Below are 23736 nucleotides of genomic sequence, written 5' to 3' on the forward strand. Positions count from 1 at the left end.
TCAGCATCTTCAACTCTAACATAAGAGCAGCATGTTCGCTATAGCTGGTTAAAAATGTCCTTGATTTTGTCATTGGCAACATAAGAACATAAGAAATAGGAGCAGGAGGAGGCCATTCAGCCCCTCAAGCCTGCCCGGCCATTCAATAAGATCATAGCTGATCTGTCCCAGGCCTCAACTCCTATTTCTGGCCAGCTCCGCCTAACCCTCAACTCCCCAAGATTTCAAAAATCTATCTACCTCCTCCTTAAATACATTTAGTGACCTAGCTTCCACAACTCTCTAAGGCAGAGAATTCCAGAGATTCACCACCCTCTGAGAGAAGAAATTCCTTCGCATCTCAGTTTTAAATGTGTGCCCCCTTATTCTGTAATTATGCCCCCAGTTCAAGATTCCCCCACCAGTGGAAACATATTCTCAACACCTACCCTGTCAAGCCCCCTTAAAATCTATGTTTCAATAAGATCACCTCTCATTCTTCCTAAACTCCAATGAATAAAGGCCTAACCTGTTTAGCCATTCTTGATAAGACAACCCCTTCATCCCAGGAATCAGCCTAGTGAACCTTTTCTGATCTGCCTCCAATGCTAGTATATCCTTCCATAAATACGGGGACCAAAACTGTACACAGTACTCCAGCTGTGGCCTCACCAACACCCTGTACACTTGTAACAAGACTTCCCTATTCTTAAACTCTAACCCCCTAGAAATAAAGACCAAAATTCCGTTTGCCTTCCTAATTACTTGCTACACCTGCATGCTAACTTTTTGTGTTTCATGTACAAGAACACCATGAATCGGAACCCATTTCTCCCACACCAATCTTTGAGCCACGCATTTCCCTCTCTAATCTTATTTACCCTATACCAATTTGCACGTGGCTCAGTTAGTAATCCGGAGATTATTACCTTTGTGGTTCTGCTTTTTAATTTAGCCCCAGCTGCTCATAGTCCCTCAGCAGAACCTCTTTCCTAGTCCTACCTATGTTGTTGGTACCTACGTGGACCACGACAACAGGATCCTTTCCCTCCCACTCCAACATTTCAATTGACGAACAGTTTTGGCCAGTCCTACAACAACTCAGGATGGGCATTCTGTGAATGGTGGAGTTCAGGGATTGATTAACTCTTCCCAAGGCTTTTAAGACTGTTCTTTGTCCAATAAAGTTTGCATTGATAAATGTGTGATAAATGCTACTTCATGCAAATAGATGCATTCTTATTAATGTTATGATCTGAGAATCTTATGATCAAAAAATCCAGGAATAACTTCTGTTATTGGTGTCCAATGAGGATTCAAGTTCTCCTGTGAGGTCTTAACTTTCACTACCAGAGTGTAAACTGAAGAAGGAAGTGGTTTTATAAATAAGCAACTTTGAAGAAGTGTACCTTTTTAATATTTGAATTGCTGCTTGGTGTCTTTCTGGATAAACAAATTGACAGGAATAACAGTGCTAAAGATAATAAGTTATTGAATTAAATCAAAAACCTTATGGAAATAACTATTCAATCAGACTTACTGAATCTTTAATAGGACTGCTAGGGTTTAGTATTTGATGTAAATCAGAGCTAGTGCCTTGAGAATGTATAGTAGATCCTGTTTCTGATGGGCCAACAGTAACAATTAATTTCTTATTATTTCTGCCAGTTATTTTGTCATTTATCTCCAAAGTTCTCCCCTCCAGAAGGCACCAACTCATTTCTGGGTTCAATTCTGATGAGCACCAACAATGAACAGAGAGATATGGAGCACACTACAGCGAAGTCTGATCCTGTTCATATATGTACATTTCCAGCACCAGCTGTCAGTTTGTAACCAGAAAAGAATCTTGCTAACTTTTCCTTTCCTAATTCATTAGGCCACCTGCCCATAATCTGTTAACTCAGCACAGATCAGGAATCGAATCTAGTTTGTTGAAGCCAAATTCTCACTGGAAAAGACTGCTGATGCAGCAGAGCTTCAAGGTGGAGGGCTTACCTATTTAGTGTTGAGAATAATTCATAATGAATCGAAGCTTGATTTTTAATAAATGGGACAGTAACAAGCGGTTTAGTCATTGTGTTACCATTATGATTTATCATTCAACAGGAGTAGTTTCTTCATGTTTTTGGCTTGCTCAGACCAGAAACATCTGGACCCATTCAATAAAGGAAAATACACCTAATTTTATTGCATACAATCTTGGAAAATTTATTTTATATGTATATATATGTATTGATCTTATTTTTAATCTTCATGCATATATTGGATTAGGATATGCATTCATGTACAGTTTTAAAAAAAACTGTGCCCCTAACAATAAAAGTTTGTCATCCTTCAAAAAAATCTTCCGCACAAATTATTAATTCTCCAGCACAGATCTGATGTATACAATTACTTTGACAACTAACATGTTATCTGCCAAGTGCAATGCCTAGTATGGGACTGAGCCAGAGGCCAGGAATGTTCCAGATTCAATCCCTAGGCTTTGCTGAGTTAGTTCATTTTCATTGGGGAAGCAGCACCATTGGTTTCAGCATCTATGGGCTCGGAAGAAATAAATTACCCAGGACATCTACTTCAGCTATACTGTAGCTTCTGTGGACACTGCATGCGTACAGGGCCATTGAGTTGTGATGCTTTCCAAAGTGGAGTAGACTGCCAATTTGTATAGCGACAGCACTTGGTTAACGTATTAGCTGCCAGCTTCCTTGGAGAGCGATAACATGAACTGATGTCATCAGGGGAGGATGGGAGAAAACTGGGGAGAGAAAAAACATGTCTCTTTTTTGAAAGAGTTAAATTACTTTCATTCCTCGTAAGTATTTTTTTAATCCAAGATTCTGAATACAATATCCCTATGGTTCCAAGTCAAGAAGAGCAGCGAACACCTTTGTGACTGCCTGGTAACACAGAGGAGCAGTATTTTGAAGACTGGTGGTTAGTGGGGGAAATGGGAAAATGTCACATTGGTGCAGGAGGAGATGCTCTTTTGCCATTGATTTCAGGCACATAGTTGGGGAACAGAAGAAGATTGGTGTCCCATTCCTTAGAATTAACAGTTCCCAATTTTGATGAGCACAACAATTCAAAAGCAATCAAAGTCAATAGTTTGAATTGTCAATACTATCATTTGAATAAAGAGCTATGAGGCAGAATAAATTGTGGTGTGATGAGAATCAAGTCATTGTGACGACACACATTCTTGTTTTAAAAATAATCAGAAAGTGCTGGAAATACTCAGCGGGTCTAGCAGCATGTGAGGAGAGAGAAACAGAGTTAACGTTTCAGGTCCGTGACCTTTCATCCTGACTTCTGAGTATTTCCAGCATGTTCTGTTTTTATTTCAGATTTCCAGTATCTGCAGTATCTTGCTTTTATTTTATTTTTTGAAATAATCAGCCTGGACTCCAGAGAATTGATTTTCTACCTGCTACAGTTTCCTTCAAAAGTCTAAGAGGTTTAGAGACTAAGCTTATTGTTGAAAAAAAAAGCTGACTTTCTTGAACACAAGTGAGAAAATGTTTTTATTATTTTCTATGCTGAAAACCCTTCATTAAAATGGGTAAAATTTATCAAGTGTAATAAAATGCAAAGTCTATCAAAACACTCACATACAAAAAAATGAAAAGTCCAGTTCTGATGAAAGGTCACAAACCTGAAACGTTAACTCTGTTTCTCTCTCCACAGATGCTGCCAGACCTGCTGAGTATTTCCAGCACTTTGTTTTCATTTCAGATTCCCAGCATCTGCAGTATTTTGCTTTTATTATATTAGAAAAGTCCAGAAGGCTATTCTGATTATTAAAATGCAAGGACATAGCTCACTACATCCACTTTATTTGGTTGTATTTTTCTTCTGTATAATATCTAGTCCCCAGCTCCATCTCCTTGTTCGACAGACATTATTTCCTAACAGTTCATGAAGGCGAGTAGACAACTATTCCCAGCCTATCGATTTCCTGTAGCCACTCCCTGCTACTCTGGGAGCATTTCTTGGCCAACCAAGTGGGTTAGATGGTATGCCTCCAACCCTCAGATATTCTGTGACCATTCCCTAGTCCATGTCATTAATTATTTTGAAATTAATTTCCCAAAAGCTTTAGTGAGCTATAAAAAGGGAATATGAAATGAAGCTTGCAAGAAATAACAAAATCAACACAGAAAACTTTTACAATTACTTTTGGAAAAAGGTGGTTAGAAGCAATGCGAGCCCTTAAACTGATATTGGCCTTGGAGGAAGTGCAGTGTAGATTTAGTTTTTTAGTTTAGTTTAGAGATACAGCACCGAAACAGGCCCTTCGGCCCACCGAGTCTGTGCCGATGATCAACCACCCATTTATACTAATCCTACACTAATCCCATATTCCTACCACATCCCCACCTGTCCCTATATTTCCCTACCTATACTAGGGGCAATTTATAATGGCCAATTAACCTATCAACCTGCAAGTCTTTGGCTGTGGGGGGAAACCGGAGCACGCAGAAGAAACCCACGCAGACACATGGAGAACTTGCAAACTCCACACAGGCAGTACCCAGAATTGAACCCGGGTCGCTGGAGCTGTGAGGCTGCGGTGCTAACCACTGCGCCACTGTGCCGCCCCAAATACTAGAATGATACCTAGACTCCAAGAGTTAAGCTATGAGGAGAGATTAAACAAACTAGGGTTATATTCCTTGGAATTTAGAAGGTTAAAGGTGTCACTTGAGCAAAGTTTTCAAGTTAAGGGGAACAGACAGTGTAGATTGGGAGAAACTATTTCTGCTAGTTGGGGAGTCCAGGACTCAGGAGGCATAGTCTAAAAGTTACAGCCAGACCTTTCAGGAGTGAAATTAAGAAACATTTTTTCTTCACAAAAAGGGTGGTAGAAGTTTGAAACTCTCTTCTGCAAATGGCAAATGATGCTGGATCAATTGTTAATTTTAAAACTGAGATATTTATTAGCCCAAGGTATTAAGGGATATTGGACAAAGGCAGGTACATGCATTTAGGTCACAGATCAGCCATGATCTCACTGAATGGTGGTTAACTTGAGAACCTAAATGGCCTCTTCCTGCTGCTAAGCTCCTACTGTGCAAGCACATTTATGTAGAAGCACAACAGTCATTGTTGTACCTGTTACTTTATTTGTTCCTAAGGTAACACAGAAGCTGGCATGCTTTTCTGGTCTATGAATGCAGAGCTATAATAATTTTGTGTGTTTATTTTCAAAAAATGATCACTTTCCCCGTAGCCCTGCAAGTTTATTTCCTTCAAGTGCCCATCCAATTACCTTTCGAAATCATTGCTTGTCTCTGCTTCCACCACCGATATGTAAAGTGAGATCCAGGTCTTTACCACTCATTGTGTAAAAATATTCTTCCTCATATTGCCCCTGCATCTCTTGCCCAAATCTTCAATCTGCGTCCCATAAGCAGAGAGCTGGCATAGACTAGATGGGCCGAACAGCCTCCTTTTGTGCCGTAAAGGACTCTATGACTTGGGCACTGCAAGTCACTGACCTGCCTCATAAGAGGGCACTATTATCAAGTGTGCCTGTAACTTCACTTATCTAATCTGCATTTTAGTAACCTTGAGAAATGCTGCCTTGTCCTAATGCCATTTTCACCCTTCTGAAACTAAGCCAACGCAAAGCATTACAGCTAGATAGTTCCTCCCCCACTCCCTTCCTGGGTACCACACTGTACTCAATCTCACAACCTAATCACCCCAATTCAGACGAACTGCAGGGGTTGTAAGGATGCCCTACTTTGGCAAATAAATATTAAAACTACCCATCAATTTTAAAAGCCTATTTACTTAAATATGCAGTACAAGAGCTTTAAAACCAATTGCAACCAGTTTACCTCCTTGTGTCATAATGAAGTTTACCAACTATAGTAGTACTAATATTCATCTGCATTAACCACTGCATTTTAGGAAAGATTTGAGGGTCCTTCAGAAGGTGCTGATGAGATTTATCAGAATGTTTCCAGGGATGGGGGATTTTAGTTACAAGGCAAGGAGCAGCAAAGGAGATTGAGGGGACATTTGATACAAGTTTATGACAGGCTAGATAAGTTAGACAGGAAAAACTGTTCCCATTAACTGATGGTACAAGGACTAGGGGACACAGATTTAAGATTTTTGGCAAGTGATACAGGGGTAATGCGAGGAGGAACTTTTTTTTTTAAACGCAGTGAGCGATAATGACCTGGAACTATCCATCCACAATGGTGGTGGAAGCACAGACAATCAATGATTTCAAAAAGAAATAAACTGCAGGGCTATGTGGATCAAGCGGGGTAGTGGGACTGACTGGATGGCTCCGTGGAGAGTTGGCATAGACTCGATGGGCCAAATGGCTTCATTCTATGCTGTGAATGACTATGACTTAGACCATTTCTGCCTTCAGAATTGGAAGAAAAAAATTGATTATTTTTAAACCTACAGAATCAGGAAAGAACCAGCAATTCTCATGTCCACTTGGGGAAGGTTTTCCCATGTTCAGTCAAATTGCAGCATAGCTTTACGCCTAATGACAATGCTAAATGGTGAGACTTTCCTGACAAGTGCAGCAGTACAAAGTTGTACTGGTATTTTCAATCCGCCTGTACAAACATAGTTGATCTATTCTGTTGACGCTAGATGAACAATTCACCATTTAACATATTGGGTATATTACTGGGCAAAATAAAATTGTGCTCCACTGCTTCCAGGCTGTAACTTTTTAAACTTTCTGGCTACCTTTGGTGGGGTTATTCATGTTGTACTCACTTTATCCCAGTATCTAATCTCATGGGGGAAATAGGGGCAGAGAGCAGTATGGCAGATCTTTCTTTCTTTGGCCTCCTTATCTCGAGAGACAATGGGTAAGCGCCTGGAGGTGGTCAGTGGAGCAATGCCTGGAGTGGCTATAAAGGCCAATTCTAGAGTGACAGGCTCTTCCACAGGTGCTGCAGATAAAATTGGTTGTCGGGGCTTGCGCTTTTGTCTTTTTTCCTGCCAACCACTAAGTCTCTTCGACTCGCCACGCTTTAGCCCCGCCTTTATGGCTGCCCGCCAGCTCTGGCGAACGCTGGCAACTGACTCCCATGACTTGTGATCAATGTCACAGGACTTCATGTCGCATTTGCAGACGTCTTTAAAGCGGAGACATGGTCGGCCGGTGGGTTTGATACCAGTGGCGAGCTCGCTGTACAATGTGTCTTTGGGGATCCTGCCATCTTCCATGCGGCTCACATGGCCAAGCCATCTCAAGCGCCGCTGACTCAGTAGTGTATAAGCTGGGGATGTTGGCCGCCTCAAGGACTTCTGTGTTGGAGATACGGTCCTGCCACCTGATGCCAAGGATTCTCCGGAGGCAGCGAAGATGGAATGAATTGAGACGTCGCTCTTGGCTGACATACGTTGTCCAGGCCTCTCTGCCATAGAGCAAGGTACTGAGGACACAGGCCTGATACACTCGAACTTTTGTGTTCTGTGTCAGTGCGCCATTTTCCCACACTCTCTTGACCAGTCTGGACATAGCAGTGGAAGCCTTTCCCATGCGCTTGTTAATTTCTGCATCTAGAGACAGGTTACTGGTGATAGTTGAGCCTAGGTAGGTGAACTCTTGAACCACTTCCAGAGCGTGGTCGCCAATATTGATGGATGGAGCATTTCTGATGTCCTGTCCCATGATGTTCGTTTTCTTGAGGCTGATGGTTAGGCCAAATTCGTTGCAGGCAGCTGCAAACCTGTCGATGAGACTCTGCAGGCACTCTCCAGTGTGAGATGTTAAAGCAGCATCATCAGCAAAGAGGAGTTCCCTGATGAGGACTTTCTGTACTTTGGACTTCGCTCTTAGACAGGCAAGGTTGAACAACCTGCCACCTGATCTTGTGTGGAGGAAAATTCCTTCTTCTGAAGACTTGAACGCCTATGAGAGAAGCAGGGAGAAAAAAATCCCAAAATGTGTGGGTGCGAGAACACAGCCCTGTTTCATGCCACTCAGGATAGGAAAGGGGTCTGATGAGGTGCCGCTATGGTGAATTGTGCCTTTCATATTGTCGTGGAATGAGGTGATGATTCTTAGTAGCTTTGGTGGACATCCAATCTTTTCTAGTAGTCTGAAGAGACCACGTCTGCTGACGAGGTCAAAGGCTTTGGTGAGATCAATGAAAGCAATGTAGAGGGGCATCTGCTGTTCGCGTCATTTCTCCTGTATCTGACGAAGGGAGAACAGCATGTCAATGGTCGATTTCTCTGCACGAAAGCCACACTGTGCCTCAGGGTAGACGCGCTCGGCCAGCTTCTGGAGCCTGTTTAAAACGACTCGAGCAAAGACTTTCCCCACTATGCTGAGCAGGGAGATTCCACGGTAGTTGTCGCAGTCACCTTTGTTTTTTATAGAGGGTGATGATATTGGCATCGCGCATGTCCCAGCACAGGCAAAGCAGTTCATGTAGTGCTGAGAGTATAGCAGCCTCATTACTAAATATATATAAATTAAACAAGTTTGGTTAAAAAAAACACATGGTTTGAAATGTGGCACGTCTGCCAAACCGTATAGTTATTTTTTGCCTTTTTTAAAAAAAGGGCCAATTTTCTGAAAGTTACGGCAAATGGCAACTTGCCTTCTTGTGTTGTGATTCAGCAGCAGCGGTAATTAACATGAGCATGGAATGAATTTAAGAGCAGCCGTGGGCCTGAGTTGTTATGACCCCAAACCTCTAACATAGCCTCCAGTATTCCATAAGGTAATTTACAGTTTAAAAGCTCAGGACATTTCACTCAGTTCTTATATTCTTTCTTTCAACTGGGTAAAATGAAGGAAATTGCTTTAAGTGCTCTGAAGCTATAATGGGTGAGAAAACTGTTTCACCATCCCATCCGATCTGCACCCGACACCCCCATCATTCCCACACACAGCACCCACCTCACACCCAGCATATTTCCCCCTCAACCCCCACCTACCTCATCTCTTTACCGCCCTCTGCCCGTTTCCCCCAGTTGCTGTCTGAATAACGAATTCAGCGCGGTTGTTGATGCAGCAAATTTGTTACCAAAAGAGTGAACGGGAACTCTTATAATTTAAAAAAAAATAACAGAACCAGACCGATTACTCTCCTCAGGAATATTTCAGATGTCGCAACACCTGCCGGTGAGGAAGAGGCGGGGCCGGGGAGCAGGACCGTGAGGAGGGGGCGAGGACCGTGAGGAGGGGCGGGGCCAGGGAGCGAGTAGGTGAAGAGGGAGCTGGGCCGGGCAGGGCACCGGTAAGGAGGGGGGCGTCGCAGGGGCGTGCCGGAGAGGAGGGTCCGGGGAAAGGGCGTGCCGGTGAGGAGTGGGCGGGACCGGGGAACGTGCCGGTGAGGAGTGGGCGGGACCGGGGAACGTGCCGGTGAGGAGTGGGCGGGACCGGGGAACGTGCCGGTGAGGAGTGGGCGGGACCGGGGAACGTGCCGGAGGAGGGGGGCGGGGCAGGGGAACGTGCCGGTGAGGAGGGGGCGGGGCCTGGGAATGTGCCGGTGAGGAGTGGGCGGGACCGGGGAACGTGCCGGTGAGGAGTGGGCGGGACCGGGGAACGTGCCGGTGAGGAGTGGGCGGGACCGGGGAACGTGCCGGTGAGGAGTGGGCGGGACCGGGGAACGTGCCGGTGAGGAGTGGACGGTGCCGGTGAGGAGGGGGGCGGAGCAGGGGAACGTGCCGGTGAGGAGGGGGCGGGGCCTGGGAACGTGCCGGTGAGGAGGGGGGCGGGGCCTGGGAACGTGCCGGTGAGGAGGGGGGCGGGGCCTGGGAACGTGCCGGTGAGGAGGGGGGCGGGGCCTGGGAACGTGCCGGTGAGGAGGGGGGCGGGGCCTGGGAACGTGCCGGTGAGGAGGGGGGCGGGGCAGGGGAACGTGCCGGTGAGGAGTGGGCGGGACCGGGGAACGTGCCGGTGAGGAGTGGACGGTGCCGGTGAGGAGGGGGGCGGGGCAGGGGAACGTGCCGGTGAGGAGGGGGGCGGGGCCTGGGAACGTGCCGGTGAGGAGTGGGCGGGACCGGGGAACGTGCCGGTGAGGAGTGGACGGTGCCGGTGAGGAGGGGGGCGGGGCAGGGGAACGTGCCGGTGAGGAGGGGGGCGGGGCCTGGGAACGTGCCGGTGAGGAGGGGGGCGGGGCAGGGGAACGTGCCGGTGAGGAGGGGGGCGGGGCCTGGGAACGTGCCGGTGAGGAGGGGGGCAGGGCAGGGGAACGTGCCGGTGAGGAGTGGGCGGGACCGGGGAACGTGCCGGTGAGGAGTGGACGGTGCCGGTGAGGAGGGGGGCGGGGCAGGGGAACGTGCCGGTGAGGAGGGGGGCGGGGCCTGGGAACGTGCCGGTGAGGAGGGGGGCGGGGCCTGGGAACGTGCCGGTGAGGAGGGGGGCGGGGCCTGGGAACGTGCCGGTGAGGAGGGGGGCGGGGCCTGGGAACGTGCCGGTGAGGAGGGGGCGGGGCAGGGGAACGTGCCGGTGAGGAGGGGGGCGGGGCCTGGGAACGTGCCGGTGAGGAGGGGGGCGGGGCCTGGGAACGTGCCGGTGAGGAGGGGGGCGGGGCCTGGGAACGTGCCAGTGAGGAGTGGGCGGGACCAGGGAACGTGCCAGTGAGGAGTGGGCGGGACCAGGGAACGTGCCGGTGAGGAGGGGGCGGGTAGAACATTAGCAGGTGATCGGGGTCTCGGGTTAGTGAAGAGGGCTGTTCGCGGGGAGCGCCGGGTGTGGATGAGATGGAGATAATTTGGGGGTGCGCCGGTGAGGAAGGATAGGGGGCGTTCGGGGGCGCGCCCGGCGAGGGAGGGATGTTCGGGGTTGCACCCGGTGAGGATGGGTGGGTGGGTGGGGGATGTTCGGGGGGCGCGCCCGGTGAGGATCGGTGGGGGTGGGATGTTCGGGGGCGCGCCCGGTGAGGATGGGTGGGGGTGGGATGTTCGGGGGGCGCGCCCGGTGAGGATGGGTGGTTGGGGGTGGGGCGCGAGCCGGACGCGAGTGAGGGAAGGGGATGTTGGGGTGAGGGGGGGGTATAATTGACGTCAATTGGCGGACCCCCTATAGCTATTAATAGCTGTGACGCAGGCGCTTTCCGCTTGTCTCCCGAGCGCGTGTGGAACAGGTGGGTACCGGGCGGGCACTTGCTCGACGCTGAAGTCCCCATCGCCGTTATTAAGAGGGAGGTGAAATAGAAAAGAAAAAGGTGGATGTTGTGGAGCCCAGGGAGGAGGGCGGGGTGTTGAAGGTGTGAAGGACTGAGGGGTGATGCGGGCCGACTCTGTTAAACGTATCACCGACTCCCTGGTGGATTATTCAGTCGGCGAGGCGGCCTGATTGCTCCGGTGACCGTGGCTCTGCACCCGTTTTCCCTGTTCCCCTGGTTACTCGGCGGCTTGAAGTTGTTCCGCATCGTCCATCCACACTGTGGTATCATTAGAATAAAACCAGAGTGCGCTGACAGATTGGTGACGGTTGTGTGCGCGCGTTTTTATTGTGTGGCTGTTTCCCTGAGATTTATGCTGTTGAAATGCCGTTATTGTGAAATGAATAATAAAATGTGTGCTGTTTGCCCCGGTATTGACGGGAGAGGGGCCGGGGCCAGGTTCGTTTTCAGGTTGTTCGTGAGAAAATGGCCGGTGCGTTCGACCCCGGGACGTGCGGTTATTATCAGTCAAAATGGAGGCTGGTAACATGGCGTGGTGGGAAGGATGTGGGGGCGTTAGAGAGGGCGGTGTGGAGGCAGGGGATATCTTCATCAAAGTTGCAAACCAGGAGAAATTGTTATAGAAATACATATATTAAAAATTGGGGCAGACGGGAAGGGGTTCGAGGGGGAGGCAGGGGGGCATCTCAAATATGTAAACGATCAGAAAATCATTTGTCTTTTGTAGTAGTAATGGGACTGTTAGAATTAATACACTGAATCCGAGAAGTTGAAGGGTGGGGTCTGCATTGAGTTTTGGCATCTTTAACTCTTGATTCGCTTTTCTTTTCCCTCGTTGATCAATTATGCTCCATCCCTTGCTCCTTAGGCTGATTAGGACTTTGGCGGCATTCTCCAGCAAAAGCAATGGGTAAGGAAAAGGTCCACATCAACATTGTTGTGATTGGACATGTAGACTCTGGCAAGTCCACCACCACTGGGCACTTGATCTACAAATGTGGTGGCATTGACAAGAGAACCATCGAGAAGTTTGAGAAAGAAGCTGCTGAGGTGAGAATGAGGAAGATCAACTTTCTGTGGATAATGTTTATAGCTGGAAAGTTGCCTTATATAGTTCTGTAATTAAAGACCCGATGATCATGACTGAATGTTGTAAATGCCATGTAGGATACTGAATAAACTGCATCGTAATGAAATTCTCTTTTCAACCCTCCCACTTCAGTTGTATCCATCACTGCAACTAGACACGAAGTTACTATTCTGTTTTTGTGGACCAAGCTCTTGAAAAATGAGAATGAAGCTACCAAAGTGAATGGTAGGCTAAATTCTGAAGAGAATCCAAGATGTTGCATCTATAGAGTCAGCAGGATTTGCATTTACCTATCTCCTTTTCTCCATTCATTTCTGCTAAGCTTTATTATACAACAAGCAGTAAATATATCACAATGTGGTACAGGATTTTCTGGCTTTCGGGTGGGGAAAAAAAAATAATCCTTTGAGTACAAAGATTTATCCTGTGGCCTTCAAAATAGATATTGTTGGAATACGATCAAAATTCCTCTGACTAAGAAGTCATAACCTAGAATGAGACGTATATTCAAGTTAAAAATTGTTTTTTTAGAAATGCTAGAGTGCTCAAAGGGTTAAATTGCTTATTGGTTTTGCATGGTTGGAGCATTGAATTACCAGGATCCTTACATCAGCATGTTACTATGGTTGTCCTGTTTGTTCATTTATTTGCTTTCTCCTAAAGAAGTGTCCGAATAGAAAATCCTGGAGTAGTTTGTACATCGGGTCATAGTTGCATTGTAGGTGTGGTGTGGGGGGCAGGCTGGGTGCATCATTGGTTGACATGGTAATGTGTTGAGATTACTTTTAGTCTTTTAAATTGTAGATGAGCAAACCTGAAAATTAGGAGAGCTACCCTGTTTGGACATTGGAAAATTTGGAAAGCATTTTATTGCCAATTTTCTTCAATTACTTAGCACACCTTGGCATTTTTAATGCTGTAGATAGCACCTTCAGACTGGTCCCTGAAACATTTATGCTGTCTCGGGTCAAATGCAACAGTAGATGTTGTAGTGTGCCATCTGCTCCTGAGGAAATGACCTGGGTGTGCAGCTACTTTGAAAATGACTGAAAGCAGTTTGAAAGAAAAAGTGACCGTCAATTTTAATTGTCTTGGTAAGGCTGAATTTTTATTACAAGATTCACATCACTTGTCAGCCTAAGGCTGATCTGGAATACAGAATTCAAAAGTACACAAATTGTTTGATGTGCATTTATCATTTGGATCTCAATTTGTGTTCAGCCCATGTACCTAATACCTTAAACTGCAAAGAATCATAGAATGGTTACAGCACCAAAGGAGGCCATTCGGCAGAGTGCCGACACGGACACTACGGGCAAGATTAACTCGCCTAGTCAGACCCCCTGCCCTTTTCCTGTAGCCCTGCAATTTTTTCCCCTTCACATAATTACCTAATTCCCTTCTGAAAGCCACAATTGAATCTGCCTCCACTACACTCAGGCAGTGCATTCCAGATCCGAACCACCTGCTGCGTTATTTAAAAAAAATAGCTCGTAGTCATCTCTGGTTCTTCTGCCAATCACTTCAAGTAGGTGTCCTCTGGTTTTCTATCTTTCTGCCTACTCTATCTAGACCCCACATGATTTTAAACACCACTATCAAATCTCCTCTTAGGAGGACAGTACCAGCTTTGCCAGTCTATCCACGTAATTGATACCAGGGATGATAGATGTCATCCTTCCTATAATGCAATTCCCAGAATGTGTCTGATTAACCACCACCTCAGTCTGCTCTGCCACCTTCAAAAATTTGTGTACCCCCAGGTCCTTCTGCCCCTGTACCCCCTTTAGAACGGTATCCTTTATATTATGTTGCTTCTCATTTTTCCTACCAAAATGTATTGATTCACACATGCCTGCATTAAATTTCATCTACCACATGTCCACCCATTCCAACAGCATGTCTGTGTCCTCATGAAATCTATCACTGTCCACTTCCACAGTTCACAATGCTTCCAAGTTTTGTCAGTCTCTGCAAATTTTGAAATTTTGCCTTTTACACCCAAGTCTGGGTCATTAATATAGATCAAGAAAAGCAGTGATCCTAACACAGACCCCTGGGGAACCCCACTGCGTGTAGTCTTCCAGTCCAAAAAAAAAGCACTACTATTTTCTGTTGCTCAGCCAACTTTGTACCCATGCTGTTACTGTCCTTTTTGATGCATGGCCTTCAACTTTGACAATGAGCCTATTATGTGGTACTTTATCGGATGCCTTTTGGAAGTCCATGTACACCACATCAACTGCATTACCCTCATCAAAAAAACTCTTCAAACCTTTTACTATTGATATGCCTATAGAAGACTTTTGGATTCCCTTTTATGTTGGCTGCCTGACTCTTCTCATACCATCTTTGCAGCTCTTACTTTTTTCACTTGCCCTCCATTCTATATTCAACCTGGTTCTCATTTGTGTTATCAAGCTGACAGCTGTCAAAGTTCCACCCAAGCTGCAAGTGGCATATACACAACTTTAAACTACTGTTAGCTAGATTTTGCAAACTGAATGCAGCCATTTGCAGCACTCACCAGGAAGTTTGTAACTCAGTGTTTGTATATGAATTGAATATGGAAATAGGATTATTCAATTCTAAGTGCAGTCTTAAATTGCTTCACATTCAAATCAATTATTTCATTCCTTGTGAAAGAAAACCATTTCAGATCAATCAAGTAGCAGGCAAAACTGGCATCTGCAGTTGGAATGCATAATTGCAGCTCTCTGCTTCTCTTGCTTAACGCCCCCTCCCTCACCAAAAATGCATCTTCTTTGGACACCAGTACATCATCTGAACTTTGTTTCTGGAGCGCCTTCCTCCAAAGGGGCATGTGAACAAGAACTGTGGCATTCCCATGATTCTTTGAAAGCTGACTGCTTCCTCCAAGAGAGAAAACAGTATCTGCAGTAGCCCTGTGCATCATGACCTGGATACACCACCAATGCCCTGATGGTATTTGGACTGATGTCTCCAGATGCAAAATCCTCTACATAACCATTGGAACCATCAATTACATCCCCACAAAACTTATTTTCTTTTAACCATAGCTATTACTGGCAGGAACTGTTAAACAATATCTTTCTACCTGGTGAGATAGAGGAAAAAAATAAGTAAGCAATACTATTTCCCAACAGCTAGAAGTGTCATTGGAGGAGAAGTATACACAGGATCTTCTCACATCTACTCTTGCATCCTGCAGAAAGGGAACAGGGGAGGAGGGTGTTTTAGTGTCACCAATGCAGAAAATGCTTGGCTTTGTGGTCTGGTGATTTTTGAGGAAAACTGCTAATGTGGCTTCAGCACATGAAATATTGTGACAAGTGCTGATGTAGAAATCTACTAGTGGTTAATGTACAGCATTGATCTGCATGAATAAGACTTGCTTTAAAATTTTGTCTTCAGAGCGTGTTTTCCTTTAACAGAACTCTGCTGGAATTACATCCTCATAATTTCAGCATTCTGTATTGGCTTGCAGCAGCTCTGGTGTTGCACAATTAATTGCATTTTATTCTTGTAGATGGGCAAGGGTTCCTTCAAGTATGCTTGGGTATTGGACAAGTTGAAGGCTGAACGAGAACGTGGTATTACGATTGATATTTCTCTCTGGAAATTTGAAACCAGCAAGTATTATATTACCATTATTGATGCTCCTGGGCACAGAGATTTCATTAAGAACATGATTACTGGTACTTCTCAGGTGGGTATATGCCAAGTCAAGAGTTGTCAAGGTAGCATTTTATGAAAAATCCTGACAAGTGAATAAATTAATCTTTACTTTTATTTACAGGCTGACTGTGCTGTGCTGATTGTTGCAGCTGGTGTTGGTGAGTTTGAAGCTGGCATATCTAAGAATGGCCAGACTCGGGAGCATGCCCTGCTGGCCTACACTCTGGGTGTGAAACAGCTTATTGTTGGAGTGAATAAGATGGATTCTACTGAACCATCATATAGCCAAAAGAGATATGAAGAGATCGTCAAGGAAGTCAGTACTTACATCAAGAAAATTGGTTACAATCCAGACACTGTAGCATTTGTACCAATCTCTGGCTGGCATGGTGACAACATGCTGGAGGCTAGTGCTAACGTAAGTAGCTTCAGAGGCACTGTTCGGTTTTTTGCAACTCGCTTATTGGTTTGTACAAACCTTATGCATTCCTAAGCTCTGCCAATGATGGCCACCCTGACTTTGGCAGTATTTATACTAAATAAGGAGATTGTCCCTTCCAAAGTGCCAGCATGGACCTATGTTGGCTAGTTTGTTCCTGTGAAATCTGCTGCAATATGAAGGAACATTCGCTAGACTAATAATAGAAAATATTCAGGTGTCTTTTTTTTTACCATAGATGACTTGGTTCAAAGGTTGGAAGATCAGTCGTAAGGAGGGTAATGCTAATGGAGTTACTCTGCTGGAGGCTCTGGATTCTATTCTGCCACCACAACGACCAACTGAAAAGCCCCTTCGCCTTCCTCTACAAGATGTCTACAAAATTGGTGGTATGTTTGGGCAGTTTTCTGTTTTGAACATTCAAGTGACTCTTCAAAGTAAAATATATTCATAAAATCTCTTGTTTTGGTAGTGAAATTAATGGTGGATTTTCCCTTTTTTATGAAAATAAATCTATCAACAGGTGGCCAGAAATGACTATCTGACATTAAAGGCTTGAATCCTATTTTTAAAATCAGGAGCTGCTCATTTTTCTTCTATACAGTATAAGATGTTAAGCATAAGCAAATTCATTTTTCACATACTGCAATCTAATTGTACAGCTGTGAGATTCTAAAATAGCAACCCGAATCCAATCCAAGTTCTTAGATGTCAAAGAAGTTTATCTTTAATAAAAGCGGTCAGCAAACCTATAATTATGGCATTAATCTGGCTTCCTGATCAGTCAGTTCTTGCATTGTAGTAAGATTGGGGGCAGGGTGGGATGGAATACAGGTACCTTTTACAAATAGTGTGTGATCTGAACGATCATTATATGTCTAACCACTTAAGTAATAGTGTGGCATTTGGATGTATAGTCATTATTGCAAGTGTTCAGAAACAATCTGAGCAGTGGGGCTGTTGAACTTTGATCTTAATCTGGATTGGCAGGCTTGAATATTGATTGCTTTAGAATGTGAACTTTTTTCTTTTGTAGGTATTGGTACTGTACCAGTGGGTCGTGTTGAAACTGGTATTCTGAAACCTGGAATGGTAGTTACCTTTGCACCTGTTAATGTGACAACAGAAGTAAAGTCTGTTGAAATGCATCATGAAGCCCTGACTGAAGCTATGCCTGGTGATAATGTTGGCTTCAATGTCAAAAATGTGTCTGTAAAAGATGTCCGCCGTGGCAATGTTGCTGGGGATAGCAAGAATGATCCGCCAATGGAAGCTGCCAACTTTACTTCGCAAGTCAGTGATTTGTCATTGTTTCTTTTTAATCCAGATTGACAGTGGGGACTGGCCTTTGATCCTGATAAAGGAACTCATTATTGTAGCTGTAAATTTTTTTCTCAGTTTTTTTTTGAATTAAGGTGTTGCTGAAGATAGAAGTTGCATCCCGTCACTCAAAATGTAACTGGCAGTTGGGACAGTGACTTCGCTTTGGCTTTTAATACACTGGCAGTAACAGCTGAGAATTAATTTTTGAATCTTACAATTTGCGCTTAGTTTATTTTGAAATTAATATTTCGCAAACTATTTGTCAGTTTTGATAGAGAAATGGTGACTAGTTATCTCTACTTTTTTATCAAGTGATTCCCTGGGGACCCATCAACAGGCCTCTTGGCTATTCTCTTCATGTGACAGTGTAGGCATCAGCAATTCTTTTTCAGTAGGACCACAGAAAGTATGTAAACTATTGGAAATATACATTCTATGCTCTATCCATAGAATAGGCTCTGGTCTAATTCACCTATCTTGACACCCAGACTCCAGTTCATTGCTGATTCCGTCCAACCTACAGAAAATTCCAGACTTCTGACTTTGCACCTAGTTTTTCCCATGTGTTGTGTCCTATTAGTCACTGGATTTCATGTAACTGCACTGCTTATACATCTTCGTTACCCCATGTCCATTCAGGTGCATATTTTGGCTGCTGTTCTGGACCTGGGCCCTTTTTCTATTAGTTTTTTTTTCTCTTTTCTTTTTACCCTTCCCCTCTGCATTCTACCTTCAAAAGACCCAATTTAAAATTCTTGTTCTGTACTGCCTACCCAAGTATCACACCAAGTTTCTCACTTAACATACCTTCTCTGCTTTCCTTTCTCAGCCTCTGCACTGAACAACTTTGGTGATTTCAATCCTTCTACCCTAAGTTAATTGCTGCCTTTTCCTTCCTAAATCTCTCCCTCCATGTAAACTCTCCTACCCACACAGCTACTCCCACTGTTATTAACACTTAAGGCAATCTATGATTTCCTCATTGCTCTATACCCATATTTTACCTTCCCCTTTCTGACTTTGTGTCTGTCCCTGGAAATACTATCCCTCAAGTCACTTGCACTGCACTTGCAAATTTCCAACTATCTAGTCTGTGGCCTACAATTCATGACCTTTCTTGCAGCTACTAATTTACTACATCACACCTCTCAACCACCTTTTTGATGCTCTTGTCCCCATTAAAACTGTTACTACTTCCCCCTTGTATTTCCTTCATCTTTGTTCCCTTAAGTTTGAGACACAGATTTGAATGTCTTTGAACTGGTTTAATCATCCATTGCTAGATCTGGCTACACCATTTAAAGTATTATTGGTTATGCTGTCCATCGTTTAAACTGTTCATTATTCAAAGAACATCCAGGAATGCAAAGATAATCCTCGCTTCACTTCACAAGCCACCCTCGTTTCCAACAGTAAGTGCGATGATCTTATGAACATTTTTGATCACAAAGATCAAGCCCATCCATTCAGCTACCCCTATCAGGACAAACTTCCCCAAATGTGTACCTCACTCCCTTAGCCCTGAACTCCGTCTTTAAGTCTGTTGTATCGCCTGCAATGTTCTCTGACCTTGTTCTTGAGACCTGCCTTCTGCTCCCTCAGTCCTATTCTGAAAAAACTGCTGACTAAACTTCCCTTTCTAGCTCTCATGTTAGCTGATATTGTTAACAGTTCCCTCTCCTTAGGAATTTCTTTTTTTTTCTCTCTCTCCTCCTCCTTTCCACTTTCTCCCCCCTCCCAGCTTACATCAACTGTTAACCATGTTTCCTCTGACTCCTGTATGCTGTGTGCAGCCAACTTGTTGCTCTGCACGTTCCTTTTAAGATTGCCACACATGCACATCTTAAAGGGTACCTTGCTTGTATGTGGCCTGTTTGTTCCCTATATGGCATGTTTCCAGTTGCTGTGTACCTGAGCAGCGTAGAGGGAACATTGTTCCTCTACTCGAAGCCTACTTATGATACCTCTCCTTGCAAATAACCATTCCATCTCTAACCTCGTTTTGCTTTTAATCCTTGAATGCATTTGTTGCTTTCTAAATTACCCCCAATTCCATGTTTGAATTCTTCCAATCAGGTTTCTGGTCTGCTACAGTCGTTATGGCCCTTGTCAAAGTCGCATGACATTTTTTATGACTGCTCCCATGGCAAACTGTCCCTTCTCGTCCTTCTCAACCTGTCTGCAGCCTTTGATAAAACTGACCGTACCATCCTCTTCCAACTGCTCTCCACTGTCATTTAGTTGGGTGGAACTGGCCTATCCTGGTTCCATTTTTATCTATTGAGTCATAGCCACAGAATCAACTGCAATGGCCTGTGCTCTCGTTGTTAACCTTTGGAGTTCCAAGGACCTATCCTTGTTCCTCTTCTATTTCTCATCTACATGCTACCTGATGAGAGCGCACACCAGGTTCAACTTGTATGCCAGTGACATTCAGCTGCCTTGCCGCCATCTCTTTGGACCTTTTCTGCTGTCTTTTATTTGTCATGTTGTCAGTCTGACATCTATTATTGGATGAACAGAAATTTCCTCCAGCTAAATATTGAAGACTGAAGATATTGTTCCATCTTTGGCAACTGACTTAATCTGAGCAAGACCATTCACAATCTAGATGCTGCATTTGATTGAGATGACTTAGAGAGGCAATGGTGTAGTAGCTATGTCACTGAACTAGTAATCTAGAAACCCATCTAATGTTCTGGGGTCATGGGTTCAAATCCTACCACGGCAGATGGTGAAATCTGGAATTAAAAGCTAGTCTAATGGTGACCATGAAGCTATCATGGGTTGTCAAAAACCCATCTGGTTCACTAATGTCCTTTTAGGGAAGGAAATCTGCTGTCTTTACCTGGTCTGGCTTGCATGTGACTCCAGACTCAGCAATGTGGTTACTCTTAACTGCCCTCTGAAATGGCCTAGCAAGCCACTCAGTTGTATCAAACCACTATGAAGTCCTCAAAATTGATTCCAGACCCCATGAGTTCTTATGGCATCAGGTCAAACATGGGCAAGGAAACCTCCTGCTGATTACCTACCATCGCCACCTTGGTGGCTGAATCAGTGTTTTTCCATGTTGAACACCAATTGGAAGAAACACTTAGGGTGGCAAGGGCACAGAATGTATTCTGGGTGGGGGCACTTCAATGTCCATCAGAGTGGCTTTGTAGCACCACCATCTGGTGAGCAATGCTGCCACATCCAGTCGTGAATGGTGGTGGTCAATTAAACAACTAAGCGGAGTAGGGGGCTCCATAAATATCTCCATCCTTAATGATGGGGGAGCCCAGCACATCAGTCCAAAAGACAAGGCTGAAGCATTTGCAACCATCTTGAGCCAGAAATATCGAGTTGATGATCCATCTCTGCCTCCTGCTGAGGTCCCCAGCGTCGCAGATGCCAGTCTTCAGCCACTTCGATTCACTTCACATGATATCGAGAAATGGCTGAAGGCCCTGACAGCATTGCGGCGATTGTACTGAAGACTTAAGCTTTAGAACTAGCCATGTGCCTAGCCAGGCTGTTCCAGTACAGCTACAACATTGGCATCCACCTGGCAATGTGGCAGATTGCCCAGCTATGTCCTGTTGACAAAAAGCAGGGCGGTAATTGGCTGGGTTGGATTTGTCCCATCAGTCTAATCTCAATCATCAGCAAAGTGATGAAAGGGGTCATCAACAGTGCTATAAAGCAGCACTTGCTCAGCAATAACCTGCTCACTGATACTCCTCTTGGGTTCTGCCAGGGCCACTCAGCTCCTGACCTCATTACAGCCTTGGTCCAAACCTTCTGAAGGGCAATTTGGGATGGGCAATAAATGCTGGCCTAGCCAGTGATGCCCACATCCCATGAGTGAATTAAAAGAAGTTTTTGACCACTTCTCTTTGATCACCAAGACAGTCTCCTTCCACCTCCTACCATTGCTTGAGTCAGACCCTGTCTCAGCTCATTTGCTGCTGAAACCCTGATCCGTGCCTTTGTTAACTCTAGACTTGATCATTCTAAAGCTGTCCTCGCCAGCCTCCCATCTTCCACCCTCAAACCTGTGCTCATTCAAAACTCCATATCTTAATTTGCACCAAGTCCTGTTCACCCATCACCTGTTCTTGCAGACCAACATTGGCTCCTGGTCAGACAATATCTCCATTTTAGAATCCTTATTTTTGTTTTCAAATCATTCCATAGCTTAGCCACTCCCTATATCTGTAGTCTCCTCCAACCCTATGAGCCTTGGACCTCTACTCTTCCAATTCTTCCCCCTTGCATGTCCCCAGTTTTCATCCCTCTACCATTGGCAGCTGTACTTTCAGCTGCCTTGGCCCCAAGCTCTGCAATTCCTGCCAAAATCTTTCTGCCCCTCCTACCTCTCCCCTTAAGATGCTCCTTTAAAACTACATCACTGTTAAAGCTCCTGGTCATTTGCCCTGATATATCTTCATCTGCGACTCTTTTTATTGATATCGCTCTTGGGTTGTGGGATGCTATATAATTGTGAGTTTATCCTTTTTTTGAAATTTTTGTCCTAAACTTGTATTGCACAATACAAAATTTCCAAGTACAGGTGTCTTTGAAACCCAGTTTGATGCTTATTACAGGTAATCATCTTGAACCACCCAGGACAGATTGCTGCTGGCTATGCTCCTGTCTTGGATTGCCATACTGCTCACATCGCTTGCAAGTTTGCTGAGTTAAAGGAGAAGATTGATCGTCGGTCTGGAAAGAAGCTGGAAGATAACCCCAAGTCCCTGAAGTCTGGGGATGCTGCCATTGTTGAAATGATTCCTGGCAAGCCCATGTGTGTTGAGAGCTTCTCTGAGTACCCACCTCTGGGTAAGTAAAACCACAGCCTGGATGAATAGATATTTCACTCGCCTCACAGCTGTTGCACCTAACTTGAAAGTAACAAGTACTCTCTTAAACATTGTAGGTCGTTTTGCTGTTCGTGACATGAGGCAGACTGTGGCAGTTGGCGTCATTAAAGCTGTTGAGAGGAAGGCTACTGGTGCTGGCAAAGTCACCAAGTCTGCCCAAAAGGCTCAGAAAAGCAGATGAATTCTACATCTGTCAGCTGCCACTTCAGCCTCCTCCGTTGGAAGCCCAGTTTTAGAGCGGATGATCACAGTTTACCATTTAAGCTCCATAGTAAAAGACTGGTTAATCAAAATGCATCGTAAATACTTCAGAAGGAAAGGATTGTGGATCATTTCATTAATCTACGTTGTAGCAGTTTTAAGTTATTAGTTATAAAAGCTGTACTTTTAAATGGAAGCCAATGCCTTGACCAGCAATTCTGTCTCAGAAATTAAAGCTGTTAAACATAAATGGAATCTGTTGCTCAATTTTCCTGAGACCTTAGCTCCAGAACTTTTTTTTTTACACGTTATAACTTCTGGAAATACACACATTTTTATTTTGAAACATAAGAACAGGAGTAGGCGATTCAGTTGCTAGAGCCTGTTCTATTGTCACCTCCGTTTTCATGCTTGTGCATCATATCCCTTGGTACCCTTATCTCGCACAAATCTAGCACTCCAAGTTTCAAGAAACCTTGTACTCGTAGGACTTGTGATTTGTTGCAAGGTAAATATTTAATTTGGTGCTTAAACTAATACCTGCATAATTTTGCTGGCTACAGAATAAGGGGGCACACATTTAAAACTGAGATGCGAAAGAATTTCTTCTGAGGTTGGTGAATCTGTGGAATTCTCTACCTCAGTTGTGGAGGCTAGACCACTAAATGTATTTGAGGAGGTAGATAGATTTTTGAAATCTCGGGAGTTGAGGGCTATGCGGAGCAGGCCTGAAAGAAGAGTTGAGACATGGGACAGATCAGTCATGATCTTATTGAATGGCGGGCCTGGCTTGAGGGGTTGAATGGCCTACTCCTGCTCTTATGTACACTGAAATACAACAAATTGGATGGTTGGAAACCTTCATCTGTTGTGTTGCTCTTGAGACCAGCTCATCTAAGGTTTTTAGCTAGTTACTAAGTAGAGGTGGGCTTTGGACTGTTTGATTTTTCTTTGTGGTTTTTGATGTAACTTGGTAAATTAAGAAATAATTTGTTGGGTTATGCCTGTAAGAGAGGGAGAATAAAGATGGTACAAAGTTTA

At 44.7% G+C, this 23736-nt stretch overlaps 1 protein-coding gene across 9 annotated transcripts; it reads left to right on the forward strand.

Annotated features, from left to right (window-relative positions):
• Positions 1-9200: 9200 nt before the first annotated feature.
• eef1a1a (eukaryotic translation elongation factor 1 alpha 1a) lies at positions 9201-22945 on the forward strand. 9 transcript variants are annotated; one of them, XM_068021153.1, is made up of 8 exons: positions 9201-9221; positions 11983-12164; positions 15716-15895; positions 15986-16282; positions 16542-16692; positions 17340-17596; positions 22219-22453; positions 22551-22945. In XM_068021153.1, the coding sequence occupies exons 2-8, from the start codon at positions 12021-12023 to the stop codon at positions 22673-22675; spliced, it is 1389 nt and encodes a 462-aa protein (XP_067877254.1). In that variant the 5' UTR covers positions 9201-9221; positions 11983-12020; the 3' UTR covers positions 22676-22945. The 9 variants fall into 9 exon arrangements, with proteins under 9 accessions (XP_067877254.1, XP_067877235.1, XP_067877226.1 ...); XM_068021134.1 differs by lacking the exon at positions 9201-9221 and adding an exon at positions 10608-10628; XM_068021125.1 differs by lacking the exon at positions 9201-9221 and adding an exon at positions 10624-10644.
• The last annotated feature ends 791 nt before the right edge of the window (positions 22946-23736 follow it).

Source organism: Heterodontus francisci, chromosome 3, assembly GCF_036365525.1.
Source record: "Heterodontus francisci isolate sHetFra1 chromosome 3, sHetFra1.hap1, whole genome shotgun sequence".
In the NCBI taxonomy this organism is placed as follows: Eukaryota; Metazoa; Chordata; class Chondrichthyes; order Heterodontiformes; family Heterodontidae; genus Heterodontus; species Heterodontus francisci.